Genomic DNA, 15,665 nt, shown 5'->3' with positions numbered 1-15,665 from the left:
GCTGGAGTACAGTGGCTCAATCTCAGCTCACTGCAACCTCCATCTCCAGGGTTCAAGCGATTCTCCTGCCTCAGCCTCCCGAGTAGCTGAGATTACAGGAGTGTGCCATCACACCAGCAGATTTTGTATTTTTAGTAGAGATGAGGATTTGCCATGTTGGCCAGGCTGATCTGGAACTCCTGACCTCAGGTGATCTGCCCACCACAGCCTCCCAAAGTGCTGGGATTACAAGCGTGAGCCACCACACTCAGCCGGAAAAACAAAAACAAAAACAAAACTTTCCAATTAAAAAAGAATACATTGGGACGGGTGTGGTGGCTCACGCCTGTAATCCCAGCACTCTGGAAGGCCGAGGCAGACAGATTGCTTGAGGTCAGGAGTTCAAGACCAGCCTGGTCAACATGGTGAAACTCTGTCTCTACTAGAACTACAAAAATTAGCCAGGCATGATGATGCATGCCTGTAGTCCCAGCTGCATGAGGCTGAGGCAGGAGAATGGCTTGAGCCTGGGAGGCAGAGGTTGCAGTGAGCCGAGATCGCGCCATTGCACTCCAGCCTGGATGACAAAGCAAGACTCTGTCTCAATAAATAAATAAATAAATAAACAAAACAAACAAATAAATAAATAAATAGGCCGGACAATGTGGCTCACACCTGTAATCCCAGCACTTTGGGAGGCCGAGATGGGTGGATCACAAGGTCAGGAGTTGGAGACCAGTCTGACTAACATGATCTCTACTAAACCCCGTCTCTACTAAAAACACAAAAATTAACCAGGCATGATGATGCATGCCTGTAGTCCCAGCTGCATGAGGCTGAGGCAGGAGAATGGCTTGAACCTGGGAGGTAGAGGTTGCAGTGAGCCAAGATGGCACCATTGCACTCCAGCCTGGATGACAGCAAGACTCCATATAAATAAATAAATAAATAAATAAATGGGCTGGACACTGTGGCTCACGCCTGTAATCCCAGCGCTTTGGGAGGCCAAGGTGGGCAGATCACGAGGTCAAGAGTTTGAGACCAGCCTGGCCAACATGGTGAAACCTCATCTCTACTAAAAATACAAAAATTAGCCAGGTGTGGTGGTGGCTGCCGGTAGACCCAGCTACTCGGGAGATTGAGGCAGGAGAATTGCTTAAACCTGGGAGGTGGAGGTTGCAGTGAGTCGAGACCATGCCATTGCACTCCAGCCTGGGTATCAGAACAAGACTTTGTCTCAAAGAATAAATAAATAAAATAAATTAAAAATAAGAATAAATTTGGACTCTTACCTTATATATATATATACAAAATTTAACTCAAAGAATTTAAGAGCTAAAACTATAAAACACAGGGGAAAATCTTCATGACACTGGATTTCGCGACAATTTCTTGGATATGGCACCAAAAACAGAGGCACTAAAAAATGGAATAAAACCTAAACCATTTAATCACACTTTTTTTTGTTTTGTTTTGTTTTTGTTTTGTTTTTGTTTTTGTTTTTTGAAAAGACAAGGTCTCACTCTGTCGTCCAACCTGAAGGGCAGCGGTACAATCACAGCTCATTGTCGCCTCCAGTACCTGGGCTCAAGCAATCCTCTCAGCTCAGTCTCCTGAGTAGCTGGGACCACAGGTACACACCACCATGTCTAGCTAATTTATTTTTGTTTTTTGTAGAGACAGGGTATTCCTATGTTGCCCAGGCTGGTCTTGAACTCCTGGGCTCAAGCAATCCTCCTGCCTCAGCCTCCCAAAATGCTGGGATTATAGGCATGAGCCACTACACTCTGCAAATGACACATTTTATTTTTATTTTTTATTTATTTTTAATTTAATTAATTAATTAATCTATTTATTGAGACAAAGTCTCACTCCATCATCCAGGCTGCAGTGGAGTAATCTTGGCTCACTGCAACCTCTGCCACCCAGTTTCAAGCAATTCTCCTGCCTCAGCCTCCTGAGTAGCTGGGATTACAGGCGTACGCCACCACGCCCAGCTAATTTTTGTATTTTTAGTAGAGACGGGATTTCACCATGTTGGTCAGGCTGGTCTCAAACTCCTGACCTCGTGATCTGCTCGCCTTAGCCTCCCAAAGTATTGAGATTACAGTCATGAGCCACTGCATCCAGCCCCAGCTAATTTTTTGTATTTTTAGTAGAGATAGCGTTTCACCTGGTCACCATGTTGACCAGGCTGGTTTTGAACCCCTGACCTCAAGTGATCCACCTGCCTCAGCCTCCCAAAGTGCTGGAATTACAGGCATGGGTCACCACGCCCAGCTGACACATTTTAAATGGTTGAATTATATGGCTTGTGAATTATATGACAATAATAACTGAACATCCACATGCAAAATAATGAAGCTGAACCCCCACCTCACACCATAAACAAAAATTAGCACAAATTGTACCTAAGACCTAAAGGTAAGAGCTAACATTATTATACTCTTAGAAGAAAACATGGGCATAAATCTTCATGATCTTGGACTAGGCAATGGTTTCTTTAAATATGACACCAAAAGCACAAACAATAAAAGAAAAATTAGACAAATTGGGCAATGTCAAAATTTAAAACTTTTGTGTTTCAAAGGACACCATCAAGAAAATGAAAAGGCAATCAACAGAATAGAAGCAAAATATTAGTAAATTGGCCAGGCATGGTGGCTCATGCTTGTAATGCCAGCACTTTGGGAAGCTAAGGAGAGAGGATTGCTTGATCCCAGGAGTTCAAGACCAGCCTGGGCAACATAGTGAGACCCTGCCTCTACATAATATACAAAAGTTAGCTAGGTGTGGTGGTGCATGCCTGTGGTCCTAGCCACTTGGGAGGCTGTGGTGGGAGGATTGCTTCAGCCTGGGAGGTGGAGGTTGCAGTGAGCCGAGATCATGCCACTGCGCTCCAGCCTGGGTGACAGAGTGAGACCCTGTCCCAAAAAAACACAAAATAAAATAGCCAAAAGATAGAAACAACCCAAATGGCAATCAACTAACATAAACAAAATGTAGGCCGGGCGCGGTGGCTCAAGCCTGTAATCCCAGCACTTTGGGAGGCCGAGACGGGCGGATCACGAGGTCAGGAGATCGAGACCATCCTGGCTAACACGGTGAAACCCCGTCTCTACTAAAAACACAAAAAAACTAGCCGGGCGAGGTGGCGGGCACCTGTAGTCCCAGCTACTCCGGAGGCTGAGGCAGGAGAATGGCGTAAACTCGGGAGGCGGAGCTTGCAGTGAGCTGAGATCCGGCCACTGCACTCTAGCCTGGGCAACAGAGCAAGACTCCGTCTCAAAAAAAAAAACAAAAAACAAAAAAAATAAAAATGTGGTGTGTCTATATATGGAATATTAGTTAGCCATAACAAGGAATGAAGTACTGATACATGCTACAAAGAGGATGAACCTTGAATACCTTCTGCTAAGTGAAAGAAGACAGTCACAAAGGATGACATATTACCTGATTCTATTTATATAAAATGTCCAAAATAGGTGAACTATAGAGACAAAAAGTAGTCTAGTGATTGCCCAGGGCTGGATTGAGAGCTGGCATGGGTTGAGGATGATGTCTAAGGGGTGCAGGGTTTCTTTTAGGGATGATGAAAATGTTCTAAAATTGATTGTGGTGATGGTTGCACAATTCTGTGTATATAAAAAGCCATTAAATTACATACTTTAAAAGAGCAAATTGTATTTACAGTTATATTTCCACAAAGTTTTTTCAAAAAAAGAAAAACTTGCAAAAAAAAAAGTTCCTCTAGATCACCAGCATCATCAATACCAAGTAAAAATTTTACTAGAAAATAAGATACTATAGGCTGGGCACGGTGGCTCATGCCTGCAATCCCAGCACTTTAGGAGGCCAAGGTGGGCAGATCACGAGGTCAGGAGTTAAAGAGACCATCCTGGCCAACATGGTGAAACCCCATCTCTACTAAAAATACAGAAAATTAGCCGGCCGTGGTGGCACGTACCTATAATCCCAGCTACTCGGGAGGTTGAGGCAGGAGAATCACTTGAACCCAGGTGGCGGAGGTTGTGGCGAGTGGAGATCGCGCCATTGCACTCCAGCCTGGGTGACGGAGCAAGACTCCACCTAAAAAAAAAAAAAAAAAAAACTGTAAAGTATCTACGATTAACCCATCCCAGGGTGCACTAGACTTCTAAGAAGAATTTTTTAAATCCTAGTAAAGCATATATCCTATGTAAAGGAAAACATGAATTGGTAAATAAGTTGATAACATTCTTTTAAAAATGCCAGCAAAACTTTTTTGAGGCCCTAAAAAAATCCCTAAGAAACCCTAGAAGTGCATTCTAAAATGTGCAGAGGCTGGGCGTGGTAGAATATGCCTGTAGTCCCAGAGCTCTGGGAGGACAAGCTGGCAGGATAGCTTGAGGCCAGGAGTTCAAGACCAGCCTGGGCAACATAGCAAGGCTCCATGTCTGCAAAACATAAAAAATAAAATTACTCAGGTGTGGTGGTGCGGTGTGCACCTGTAGTCCTAGCTACTTGGGAGGCTGAGGCAGGAGGGTCTCCTGAGTCCAGGAATTCGAAGCTGCAGGGAGCTATGATCGCACCATTGAACGCCAGCCTGGGCAACAGAGTGAGACTTTTGTCTCAAAAAATAAAATAAAATGTTACTTACTAATAGCTAACCTGAGGTCAGAAGTTCAAGACCAGCCTGACCAACATGGCGAAACCTTGTCTCTGCTAAAAATATAAAAATTAGCTGGGTAGAGTGGTGGGCACCTCTAATTCCCGCTACTCAAGAGGTTGAGGCAGGAGAATCACTTGAACTCAGGAGGCAGAGGTTACAGTGAGACGAGATCGAGCCATTGCATTCCAGCCTGGGCTGCAGAATGAGACTCCCTCTCAAAAAAAAAAAAAGGGATTCTCATTAGATATGAACACCTACTTACAAAACCATGGTCCTTTTTAAAAAATCTTAATACAGTATTGGTGAATGGACAAATAAAAATTGATTAAGAAAAGATATTTACAGCATCAGAAACTGACAGGGGATTAATTTACGGAAATCCTACATATCAAGGGGGAGGCACAGGTTCCAGACAGGACCCCAAGGCCTTGCTCAGACCTGAGAAGCCAGGTCTGAAATGTATCAAGGAAGAAAGAGACATACATTTTGAATGGAAGGGATAGTCTGTTGATACAATAGACTTATCATTTGGACAGAGTCGAAGTATTATTATACAGTGATTTTTTTTTTTTTTTAGACGAGTTTTGCTCTTATTGCCCAGGCTGAAGTGCAATGGCGAGATCTCAGCTCACTGCAACCTCTGCCTCCCAGGTTCAAACAATTCTCCTGCCTCAGCCTCCCGAGTAGCTGGGATTACAGGCATGCGCCACCATGCCTGGCTAATTCTTTGTATTTTTAGTAGAGACGGGGTTTCACCGTGTTGGCCAGGCTGCTCTCAAACTCCCAACTCAGATGATCCACCTGCCTCAGCCTCCCAAAGTGCTGGGATTACAGGCGTGAGCCACTGCACTCGGCTGTATACTGATATTACAGTTAAGGAAGTTGAAGCTCAGGGAGATTAAGTAGCTTGTCCCAAGTCACATTGCTAGCAGAGGCCGATTATTAGATGTCTAGTATAGAATTAATAGATCACATGTTATCAACTGCCTGCTGTCCCCTTCCTTCCTTCCTTCTCCTCTCCCTGCCCTACGAGTCTGAAGACAGAATTCCTCCAGGACAGTGCTTTTTCTAGGACTGCGACCCTGGCCTTACCCTCAGGGATGCCTTGCAAGGTCATGGCGTCCTCGCCTGCGGGGTTGGAGGTGGGGAGTCCCAGCGGGAACTGGCCCACCTTAATGCTGGCCATCTCACTCCGACTCTCCAGATTCTCCTCCAGGGGTACAGTGTGGATGCTGTTGTCCTTGGCATCATCTTGCTGACTGCTCAGTGTCAAGGTGGAGGTGTCGCTGAACACGAGGCTGGAGTCCAGGCTCAGAGTCTCATTGGAACCCAGGATTAGAGTCATGCATGAGGGTGGAGAGACGGTGGAGTTGGGCCCATGGGTGCTGGAATGGAGGCTGATACCATCACTGGAGCCACGAATCAGGGTCACATATGAGGCTTGAGTGATGGTCATGTTCAAATCAGATCTGGGGTGGCTGGTGGAAGCCACATTCATGGTTCCCTGGGAACTTGTGCTCCAGGTGGTACTAAAGGCTCCTTTTGAAACAGACCCAGAGATGTTATGTGAAGCCAAAGGGATGGTCTCGTTTGTGTCTGGGATGAGGGTCCCACAAGAATCTGGAGCTACATTCAGGTTCAGCTTGGAGGTGTTTCTTGAGCCCATGTTGAGCAATGGATTGGAGTCAAGGTCGAGAGAAGAGTTGGAGGCTGGAATAAGGAGTGCTTTTGAGCTTGGCCTAAAGATGCAGTGGCCCAGAACCAGGCCTTCTCTGGAATGGTGCCTTATAAATGGGTTTAATTCATGCCTAGAAGGGTTGGAGTTTCTCTGACCCAACTCAAAAATCTTACTTGAGAGGCACTTGAAGGCATCTTCAGAATTTGACTGAGGGTGGTTCCCGGAGCTCAGACTAGGGGCCTCAGTAGAGCTAGGACTCAGAATGGGGTTTGAGGCTGGACAGAGGTGCCCCTGTGATTCAGGCCTTGAGACATCCACGGAATCCAGGTCCAGTGCTTCACCAGAGCAAGAACTGGTGATCTGGAGGGAGGCTGGAGTTATGGCCCTGCTGTCATCAGGTCTGGGGGTGTTTTCAGGCACCAGGCCCGAGGCCTCCCCTGAGACGGGACTCAGAGAAGGATTAAGATCTGGAACAAGAGCCAAGCCAGGACTTGGGAGTAGATTCAACATAGGCACATGAGCCGTGTCTGGGTGGGGCCGAGGGATGGTACCAGACCCTAATCCTGGGGTCCCACAGGAGGGGAGACTTGGTGTCATCTTTGGGTCTTCATGGAAGACCAGGTTATCCCCTGGACTCAGGGCCATGTCCAGTCTGGAGATCTCTCAATGCCAGTGCCCCTTTCTCTCCAGCAGCCAACTGTCACGCTCCCAGAAGCAGTCTCGAGAGAGAGAAAAGACAAATGCAGCCATACCACACCTGTTAAGGCTTTTCCAGGGCTCCCACTATTCTTAGGATGAAAGCCCCTTGCTGTGACTTACAAGGTCCTGGTGACTGTGCCCAGCCCACCTTTCCATCCCATCACTTGCCACTTGCCTCCGCGGTCTCTCAGTTCCATTCTTTGACCACAACCTGCTCCCTCCTGGCTCATGATCCTGAACAAACTCAATCCCCTCAGCTTGTGAAATTGCATGGGGGTAATTCTCATTATCCTTTGCTTAATCCTACTTCTAGCAAAATACTCAGCACATTTCATTCCAGTGACTCATTTAGTGGTCTAGCTCTTGCTAGAGATGAACTTTGCAATGACAAAAACTGTGTATACCTTCGCCCCTGGGGCAACCCCAGCTCCTAGCCCAGTGCCAGTTACACAATTGGAAGCTTACACACAGCCAAATGAGGAATCTCTTCTACTTTAAGGCAGAAAAAGGGAAGGAAGAGCCTCGTTATGAGTTACCCCACTTCCAGCTGGCCACATGCGACAGGGTAACCTAAGTGCACCAACAAGGAGCCCTGAGGCTTGCAAGATTGGGGTGCTCCAAGCCAGAGACAAACTCGTAAGTTGCTAGAACTACTCTGCCAGTACCCATGGCACTAGGTTCTCAGAGCAACCCTGGCAAAGCTGCCTATAGCCTTAACAGTTTGCCTGTTCTGGGTGAAGTGGGCTATGTGGAGACCATGGGGCAGCTGTCAAACACCTGCCTCAACGCAGCAATCTAACTGCTGGATGAACTCCCCAGTCCTCCCACCACCCCCACCCTCAATCTGGGGCCACCCTCCCTGTGGGAATCATAGGGACAGCTCACCTGCATGCACGGTGTTTTTAAGCAGGAGTGGGCCCCTGGGAGGAGATGCAGAAGGAAATCAAGTCAGGGAAGAGTGCCTTTATCAACACTTACTGCACAGTCCACAGGCCAGGCATGCACATCTGTTAACAAGCTCCCCACTACACACACACACACACACACACACACAGAGTAAGTTAAATATTTATACATGAGGAAGTGAAGGTCAAAGAGAGGAAGGCCACTCACCCCACTGGCCCTCTGGGCAGCCAGCACCATCTCTAAGCCATCCCCTGGTAAACCCCTCCACGGCTTCCCGTTATCTTTAGGATAGAGTCCTCCAGTTGTTAGCAGACCCAAAAGGCCCTTCTGTATCTGGTCCCAAGCCCCTTTTCACCCTTTTTGCCCCTCCATATATCCCTTTCCTTTTCCATTCCACCCTTGCAGGGTTCCTTTGACTTCCTCCAAAGAGGAAGGCTCTCCCAGTTAGGTCTGGGTCTTCCATCTGCTGGGCATCCATCTCCACTCCCCTTCCTCAGCTAATGCCTGCTGCTTCACCCTTTCAGGTTTCAGCTCAAATGCTAAGAGACTTCCAGGTCCCCTAGACAGGTGGGGGCCACCTGAAAGTTCTCAGGCCACCTTGTTCCTTCCCATCTCTTGGCTCACAGTATCTGGCTTCCCCACTAGCCGATGAGGTCCACTGATGCAGAAACTGCATCTGCCTTGTTCTCTGCCAATTTCTAATGTCTAGTATAGCACCTGACACCAGTAAATGTGCAATGCCCGTTTGTGTTATTTCATTATTTTTCTCTCTTCTTTGTTTGTAGTTTTTGTTTTGTTTTGTTTTGTTTTTTTTGAGACGGAGTCTCGCTCTGTCACCCGGGCTGGAGTGCAGTGGCCGGATCTCAGCTCACTGCAAGCTCCGCCTCCCGGGTTTATGCCATTCTCCTGCCTCAGCCTCCCGTAGCTGGGACTACAGGCGCCCGCCACCTCGCCCGGTTAGTTTTTTGTATTTTTTAGTAGAGACGGGGTTTCACAGTGTTAGCCAGGATGGTCTCGATCTCCTGACCTCGTGATCCGCCCGTCTTGGCCTCCCAAAGTGCTGGGATTACAGGCTTGAGCCACCACGCCCGGCCTGTTTTGTTTTTAATTTCTTTTGGCAAGGGGTGAGGACAGAACCACACAGTGGTGGTGGGGGAAGGGCCAGGGAGATGAGACAGCTGCGGAAGAGGAAAAAAAAAAATGCAAGAAATAGGGAGTGCAACTGGGTGCAGGGGCTCATGCCTGTAATCCCAGGACTTTGGAAGGCCAAGGCGGGAGGATTGTTTGAGTCCAGGAGTTTGAGACCAGCCTGGACAACATAATGAGACACTCTCTACAAAAAAAAATACACAAATTAACCGGGTGTGGTGGCATGTGCCTGCGGTCTCAGCTACTCAGGAGGCTAAGGTGGGAGGATCACTTGAGCCCAGGAGGTTGAGTCTACAGTGAGCTGTGATCGCACCACTGCATTCCAGCCTGAGTGACAAAGTGACACCTTGACTCAAAAACAAAGCGGGATGGCGATGAACGTGCATAGGGAGAAATACTAAACAGTGGTAAGGAAAGTAGGGGGACAAGAGAGGAACAAGGAAGGAAGGGAGAAGAGAGAAAGGCAAGAGGGAAGAGAAGAAGGAAGAAAGGAGAAGTAAGAGAAGACAAGGGAGGGATAAGGGAGAAGACAAGAGGCAGTAAAGAGGAGAGGGAAGAGGAAGGCCAGGGGGAGGGAGAGGAGGAAATAAGAGAAGGGCAATGGGTGGTGAGGGGAGAGTCTTCTTCACTTGATGATGTATTCTTTCACTAACTCATCATTTCTTCATTTATCATTCATTCATGTGCTAACTCATTCAGTGAATCATTTACTCACTCCACAAATTTTGCTGTGTATCTTTATAGCGTGGCTTTGGAAAGACCATAGATTTGTGTTCATGTAGTCCTGAGTTTAAAGCCCAGCTCAACCTCTGCTAGTCTAGGTGACCTTGGGCAAGAGACTTTTCCCCTCTGGTCCTTGTCCCCCCCATCTGGAAAGCCTTCCACAGGGGTGATTGTAGTTACAGTGCCTGGCATGGAGTACATGGCCCACCAAAGCCCTTACCTAAATGGTAGCTACTTGTTTTAGTCCTCTCTGCCAGGCACTGTGGGCAGAGAGGAAAAAGGCACTCAGCACCCTGTGGAAGTTGCCTTCATTCCAAGCAAGCAGTTCCTGCACAGCTTTGCATCTGCCTTGGAAGCAAGAAATGCTCACTTACCCTCAGCATCAGAGGCAATTTTACCCTGAATGTAAACTCTGTTCCTTGATTTCACAGTCCCTTTCCAAAGCCCTGTACTTAATTTCATGTCCATAATTTTGTCTCTTTTTACTTGAGGAGCGTGAATCTTCCCTTAATGATCTCTCCCGCCCATGTGTAAACGTGCCACATGCACACACACGGACCGTAGTTACCAAAGGGAGGCATTTTCAACCTGGAAAATATGGCTGTTGCAGCCTACGAGGCAGTGAGTAAGATCTTCAAAGACCTAACTTGTTTGGGCTGAGGAAGAAAGACTTCATCTCTACCCCAGCAACCCAGCATATGCACAATGCCAGGTCACTGGGCAGAAGGCCACAGATCTCAACCCCAGCTGCCCTGCCCTCAATACTCCTCCTCCCTCCTGCAACAGACAGGCAAGGCTTCAGAGCTGCCTGGCAGTGACTGGGGTAGCCCATGGCTTGCCCTATACCAAACGGACACTGTGCATTAGGAGGAGCCATGGCTGTTGAGGGGCTTGGGTGGGATCTACAGGAGCTAAAGGAGCTCACTACTTCCTGCTGACAGCCACAAACTGCCTATTGGCCTTTGCCCTACAATCCTGGGGCCCCAAATGGAAAGGGCAGAGCACAGCCATAAAACAGCTAGTGTTGTCTAAGACAGAGAGAATCATTGACCAATTGCCATCCTCCTTTCTCCACCTCAATTAACCCTTCCAGGCCCTGGACAAGGGTTGCTAGAGCCTTCAGGGGTGGAACTATCAATAGATTGTCCAGTTCATCATTGAGAACACACTGTTATCAGATGTAAGAGTCTGGAATGTATTAGGCACTTGTACAAGTACATATACACACACACACGTGTGCACACACAGAACACCTGAGATTGGGACACCTCAGACCCAGAGCATTCAAAACAGACTCTCCATTTTTCCCCCAAATAGGACTCTTCTATTCTCCTCCATTGCAAGGACCTGGCACCGTCTATCATCCAAGCCTTCGGAAACAACATCCTTCTTGAGTGCTCTCTTTCTCACTTGCCGCACCCAATTTTAGCCAAGTTCTGCTCATTCTGGCTCCAGAATAGCTCTGAAATCTCTTCCCATTTCTTCATCACCACTACCAGACCCTATTCCAGTTCCCATTGTTTTGGGGCTGGATCTTGGAATTGCTTACTCAACAGGGGTCCCTGTATCTAGGCCAGCTTCCAACAAACCATTTTCCAAAGTAAGCCATAGAGATCTTCCTTTAAAACTGAATGCAGACCAGGCACGGTGGCTCACACCTATAATCCCAGCACTCTGGGAGGCCGAGCTGGGTGGATCACCTGAGGTCAGGAGTTCGAGACCAGATTGGCCAACATGGCGAAACCCTGTCTTTACTAAAATACAAAAAATTAGCCAGGCATGGCAGCACACATCTGTAATCCCAGCTACTTGGGAGGCTAAGGGAGGAGAGTTGCTTGAAGCTGGGAGGCGGAGGTTGCAGTGAGCTGAGATGGTGCCATTGCACTCCAGTCTGGGCAACAGGAGCGAAATTCCATCTCAAATAAATAAATAAATAAATAAAATTGCATGCAACAGTGTGGTACTGACATAAGGATAAATATATAGACTAACGGGATAGAATTGCAAGTCCAGAAATAAATCCATGCATACATGGTCAAATGATTTTTGACAAGGGTGATAACTCCTCCATTAATAGGGAAAGAATAGTCTCTTCAGTAGGCGGCTCATGTCTATAATCTCAGCACTTTGGGAGGCTGAAGTGGGAAGATCACTTGAGCCCAGGAGTTCAAGACCAGCCTGGACCAGCCTGGGCAACATAATGAGACTCTATCTCAAAAACAATAATAATAAAATAATTAAATAAATTTTATATTTAAAAAGAATAGTCTTTTCAACAAATGGCAGTGGAACAGCTGGATATTGACATGCAAAAGAATAAAGCTGAACTCCTAACCCACATTATCTTTTTTTTTTTTTGAGATGGAGTCTTACCCTGTCGCCCAGGCTGGAGTGCAATGGCGCAATCTCGGCTCCCTGCAAACTCCGTCTCCCAGGTTCAAGCGATTCTCCTGCCTCAGCCTCTCAAGTAACTGGGCCTACAGGGGCCTACCACCAAACCCAGATAATTTTTTTTTTTAAGACAGGGTTTCGCCCTTATTGCCCAGGCTGGAGTGCAACGGCACAATCTTGGCTCCCTGCAACCTCCGCCTCCCGGGTTCAAGTGATTCTCCTGTCTCAGCCTCCTGAGTAGCTGGGATTACAGGTGCATGCCACCAGGCCCAGCTAATTTTTGTATTTTTAGAAGCGACGGGGTTTCATCATATTGGTCAGGTTGGTCTCAAACTCCTGATGTCAGGTGATCCACCCGCCTTGGCCTGCCAAGGTGCTGGGATTACAGGCATGAACCACCACGCCTGGCCTTTTTTTTAAAGTAGAGACAGGGTTTCACCATGTTGACCAAGCTGATCTCAAACTCCTGACCTCAAGTGATCCTCCTGCCTCAGCCACCACAAAGTGCTGCGATTATAGGCAAGAGCCACTGCACCTAGCCTCCTATCCCACATTCTATACAAAAATTAACTCAAAATGCATTAAAGACCTACATAGAAGAGTAAAACTATAAAACTCTTGGAAGAACACATAGGAGTAAACGTTCATGATCTTGGATTTGGCAATGGTTTCTTAGACATGACACCAAAAGCACAAGCAACAAAAGAAAAATATAGATAAATTGGACATCAGCAATATTTAAAACTTTTTTGCTTCAAAAGACACTGCCAGCCGGGCGCTAAGGCTTATGAGAGCCAAAGGTGGAAACAGCCCAAATAGCCACATACTGATTAATGGATACAATATATGGTATGTCCATACAGTGGCTTATTCAGCCACTAAAAAGAACGAAGTACTCATGCATGCTAAACATGGATAAACTTTGAAAACATTATGCTAGGTGAAAGTAGCTGATCACAAAAGACCACATATTACAGACTCCACTTATCTACAATATCCAGAATAGTCAAATCTACAGAGACAGTAGATTAAAGCAGGACAGAGAGAGGTTGCCAGGGGAAGGGGAAAGCAGGGAATGGGAAGCGACTGTTTAATGGGTATAGGGTTTCCTTCTGGACCAGAACAATGTCTGATAGTAATGATGGTTGCGCAACCTTAAGAACACACTAATTGCCACTAATGGTCAGCTTTATGGTGGGTGCATTATACCACAATGTTTTTTAATGCATGTAATAGACAGGTTGTCAATTCACTTTTCTCTGTTCTTCCCTTCTAAAAATAACTAAATACTCTGGAAACAGTTCAACAGATAACCATAAAAGGACTCTGACGGCTGGAAAGAAGGCAGTGACTGACTAGGCATCTCAGGACTTGAAGGCTGACACTATGGTGAGTTCCCTGGAGCTTTCGTTTTATCACTCACATAACCCGAAGAAGCCTGCCACACAGATCTACTGACAGCATAAACACATACTCAAAAAGTAGAAGAAAAACCTGCTCTCTCCAGCCAAAAGACCAGGAAAGAAGAAGCCCAACAGAGAGGGTCTTCCAGTAGGGAGCCTCAATCCCTTCTCCATACCTGGAGCAGTGACAGACCAATCCAACCCGCAGTGGCAATGTCAGCAGAACCCTGGATCTCTGGGCCCTCCACCCAGCATCAGACATTTTACCAGACCTGACATCTTCTGGCCTCCCCCACCCACTCCAGTGATAACAAGTGGCCCAGGGAAGTGCCTTCTACCTCTGCAGGCAGCACCAGCAGGAATAAACAGTAGCCCCAGCACTACCAGAAAAATGAAGCAAATGAGGACTCATAAGTATCACTGGAGACCAGGCCTATGCCAGGACTGTCAGAGTACGGAACAGTGCCAAGAACTTCTCTACTTTAAAATAGCTTTTGGCTGCATGCGGTGACTCATGCCTGTATCCCAGCACTTTGGGAAGCAGAGGCAGGTGGATAATTTGAGCTCGGGAGGTCAAGACCAGCCTGGGCAACACAGCAAAACCCCATCCCTACAGAAAATACAAAAATTATCCAGGTGCGGTGGTGTGCGCCTGTAGTCCCAGCTTACTTGGGAGGCTGAGGCAGGAGAATTGCTTGAGCCCAGGAGGCAAAGCTGCAGTGAGCCAAGATTTTGCTGTTGCACTCCAGCCTGAGCAACAGAGAGAGAACTTGTCTCAAAAAAAAAGAAAAGAGAAGAGAAGAGAAGAGAAAAGAAAAGAAAAGAAAAAAGAAAAATCACTGGAGCTACAGTCCACAAAAGTAAGCCAGAACCTACAAGCTAAACCTTAACACGGTGACTCACACCTGTAATCCTAGCACTTTGGGAAGCCAAGGCAGGCAGACCACTTGAGGTCAGGAGTTCAAGACAAGCCTGGCCAACATGGTGAAACCCTGTCTCTCCTAAAAATGCAAAAAATTAGCTGGACATGGTGGTGCATACCTGTAATCCTGGCTACTCAGGAGGCTGAGGCAGGAGAATCGCTTGAACCTGGGAGGTGGAGGTTGCAGTGAGCCAAGATTGCACCACTACCACTGCACTCCAGTTTGGATGACAGAGCAAGACTTTGTCTCAGAAAAAAGAAAAAATATATATTATTGTAATACCTGAGATGTCAAAGATGCAGTAAAAATCACTCATACCAAAAACTAGGAAAATCTCATCTTAAGACAACCAACCAACATTAACACTGAGATGAATCAGATGTTGGAATTTTTGACAAGGATTTCAAAGCAGTCATCGTAAAAATGCTTTGGCTGGGCATGGTGGCTCACACCCGTAATCTCAGCACTTTGGGAGCCTGAAGCAGGCAGATATTTTGAAGCCAGGAGTTCAAGACCAGCTTGGCCAACAGGGTGAAACCCCGTCTCTACTAAAAATTTTAAAATTAGCCAGGTATGGTGACAGGTGCCTGTAGTCCCAGCTACTAGGGAGGCTGAGGCATGAGAATTGCTTGAATCTGGGAGGCAAAGGTTGCATTGAGCTGAGATTGCACCACCGTACTCCTGCCACAAGCCTAGGTGACAGAGTGTGACTCCATCTCAGAAAAAAGAAAGTTATTTGGCTGGACATGTTGGCTGATGCCTATAATCCCAGCACTTTGGGAGGCCAAGGATCAGTTGAGCCCAGGAGTTCTAGACCAGCCTGGGCAACATAGTGGGACCTCATCTCTACTTTTATTTTTTTTTAACATTAAAAGATAAAAGAAGAAAGAAAAATAGGCTAGGCACAGTGGCTCATGCATGTAATCCCAGCACTTTGGGAGGCTGAGTCAGGCAGATCACCTGAGGTTAGGAGCTTGAGACCAGTCTGGCCAGCATGGTGAAACCTTATCTCTACTAAAAATACAGAAATTATCCAGGCATGGTGGGGGCACCTGTAATTCCAGCTACTCAGGAGGCTGAGGCTGGAAAATCGCTTGAACCCAGGAGGCAGAGGGTGCAGTAAGCCAAAATCATGCCACTGCACTCCAGACTTGGTGACAGAG

General features: G+C 46.9%; 1 protein-coding gene across 2 annotated transcripts in view; it reads right to left on the bottom strand.

Annotated features, from left to right (window-relative positions):
• MROH7 (maestro heat-like repeat family member 7) overlaps positions 1-15,665 on the bottom strand; it is a 75,928-nt gene that overhangs the window by 57,370 nt on the left and 2,893 nt on the right. Inside the window, exons 2-3 of one of the 2 annotated variants that reach the window (XM_011926348.1) lie at positions 7,893-7,927; positions 5,723-7,027 (exon numbers count right to left, since the gene is read on the bottom strand). The exons of the other annotated variant lie outside the window; for it this stretch is intronic. Of the exons in view, the coding sequence (XP_011781738.1) occupies positions 5,723-6,953 (1,231 nt within the window). The 5' untranslated portion in view covers positions 6,954-7,027; positions 7,893-7,927. The remainder of the gene's footprint in view (positions 1-5,722; positions 7,028-7,892; positions 7,928-15,665) is intronic. 2 annotated transcript variants of the gene reach the window in all.

Source organism: Colobus angolensis, unplaced genomic scaffold (assembly GCF_000951035.1).
Source record: "Colobus angolensis palliatus isolate OR3802 unplaced genomic scaffold, Cang.pa_1.0 Scaffold68, whole genome shotgun sequence".
In the NCBI taxonomy this organism is placed as follows: Eukaryota; Metazoa; Chordata; class Mammalia; order Primates; family Cercopithecidae; genus Colobus; species Colobus angolensis.
The sequence above is the reverse complement of the archived record's forward strand: the minus strand, read 5'-3'. Positions and strand labels throughout refer to the sequence as shown.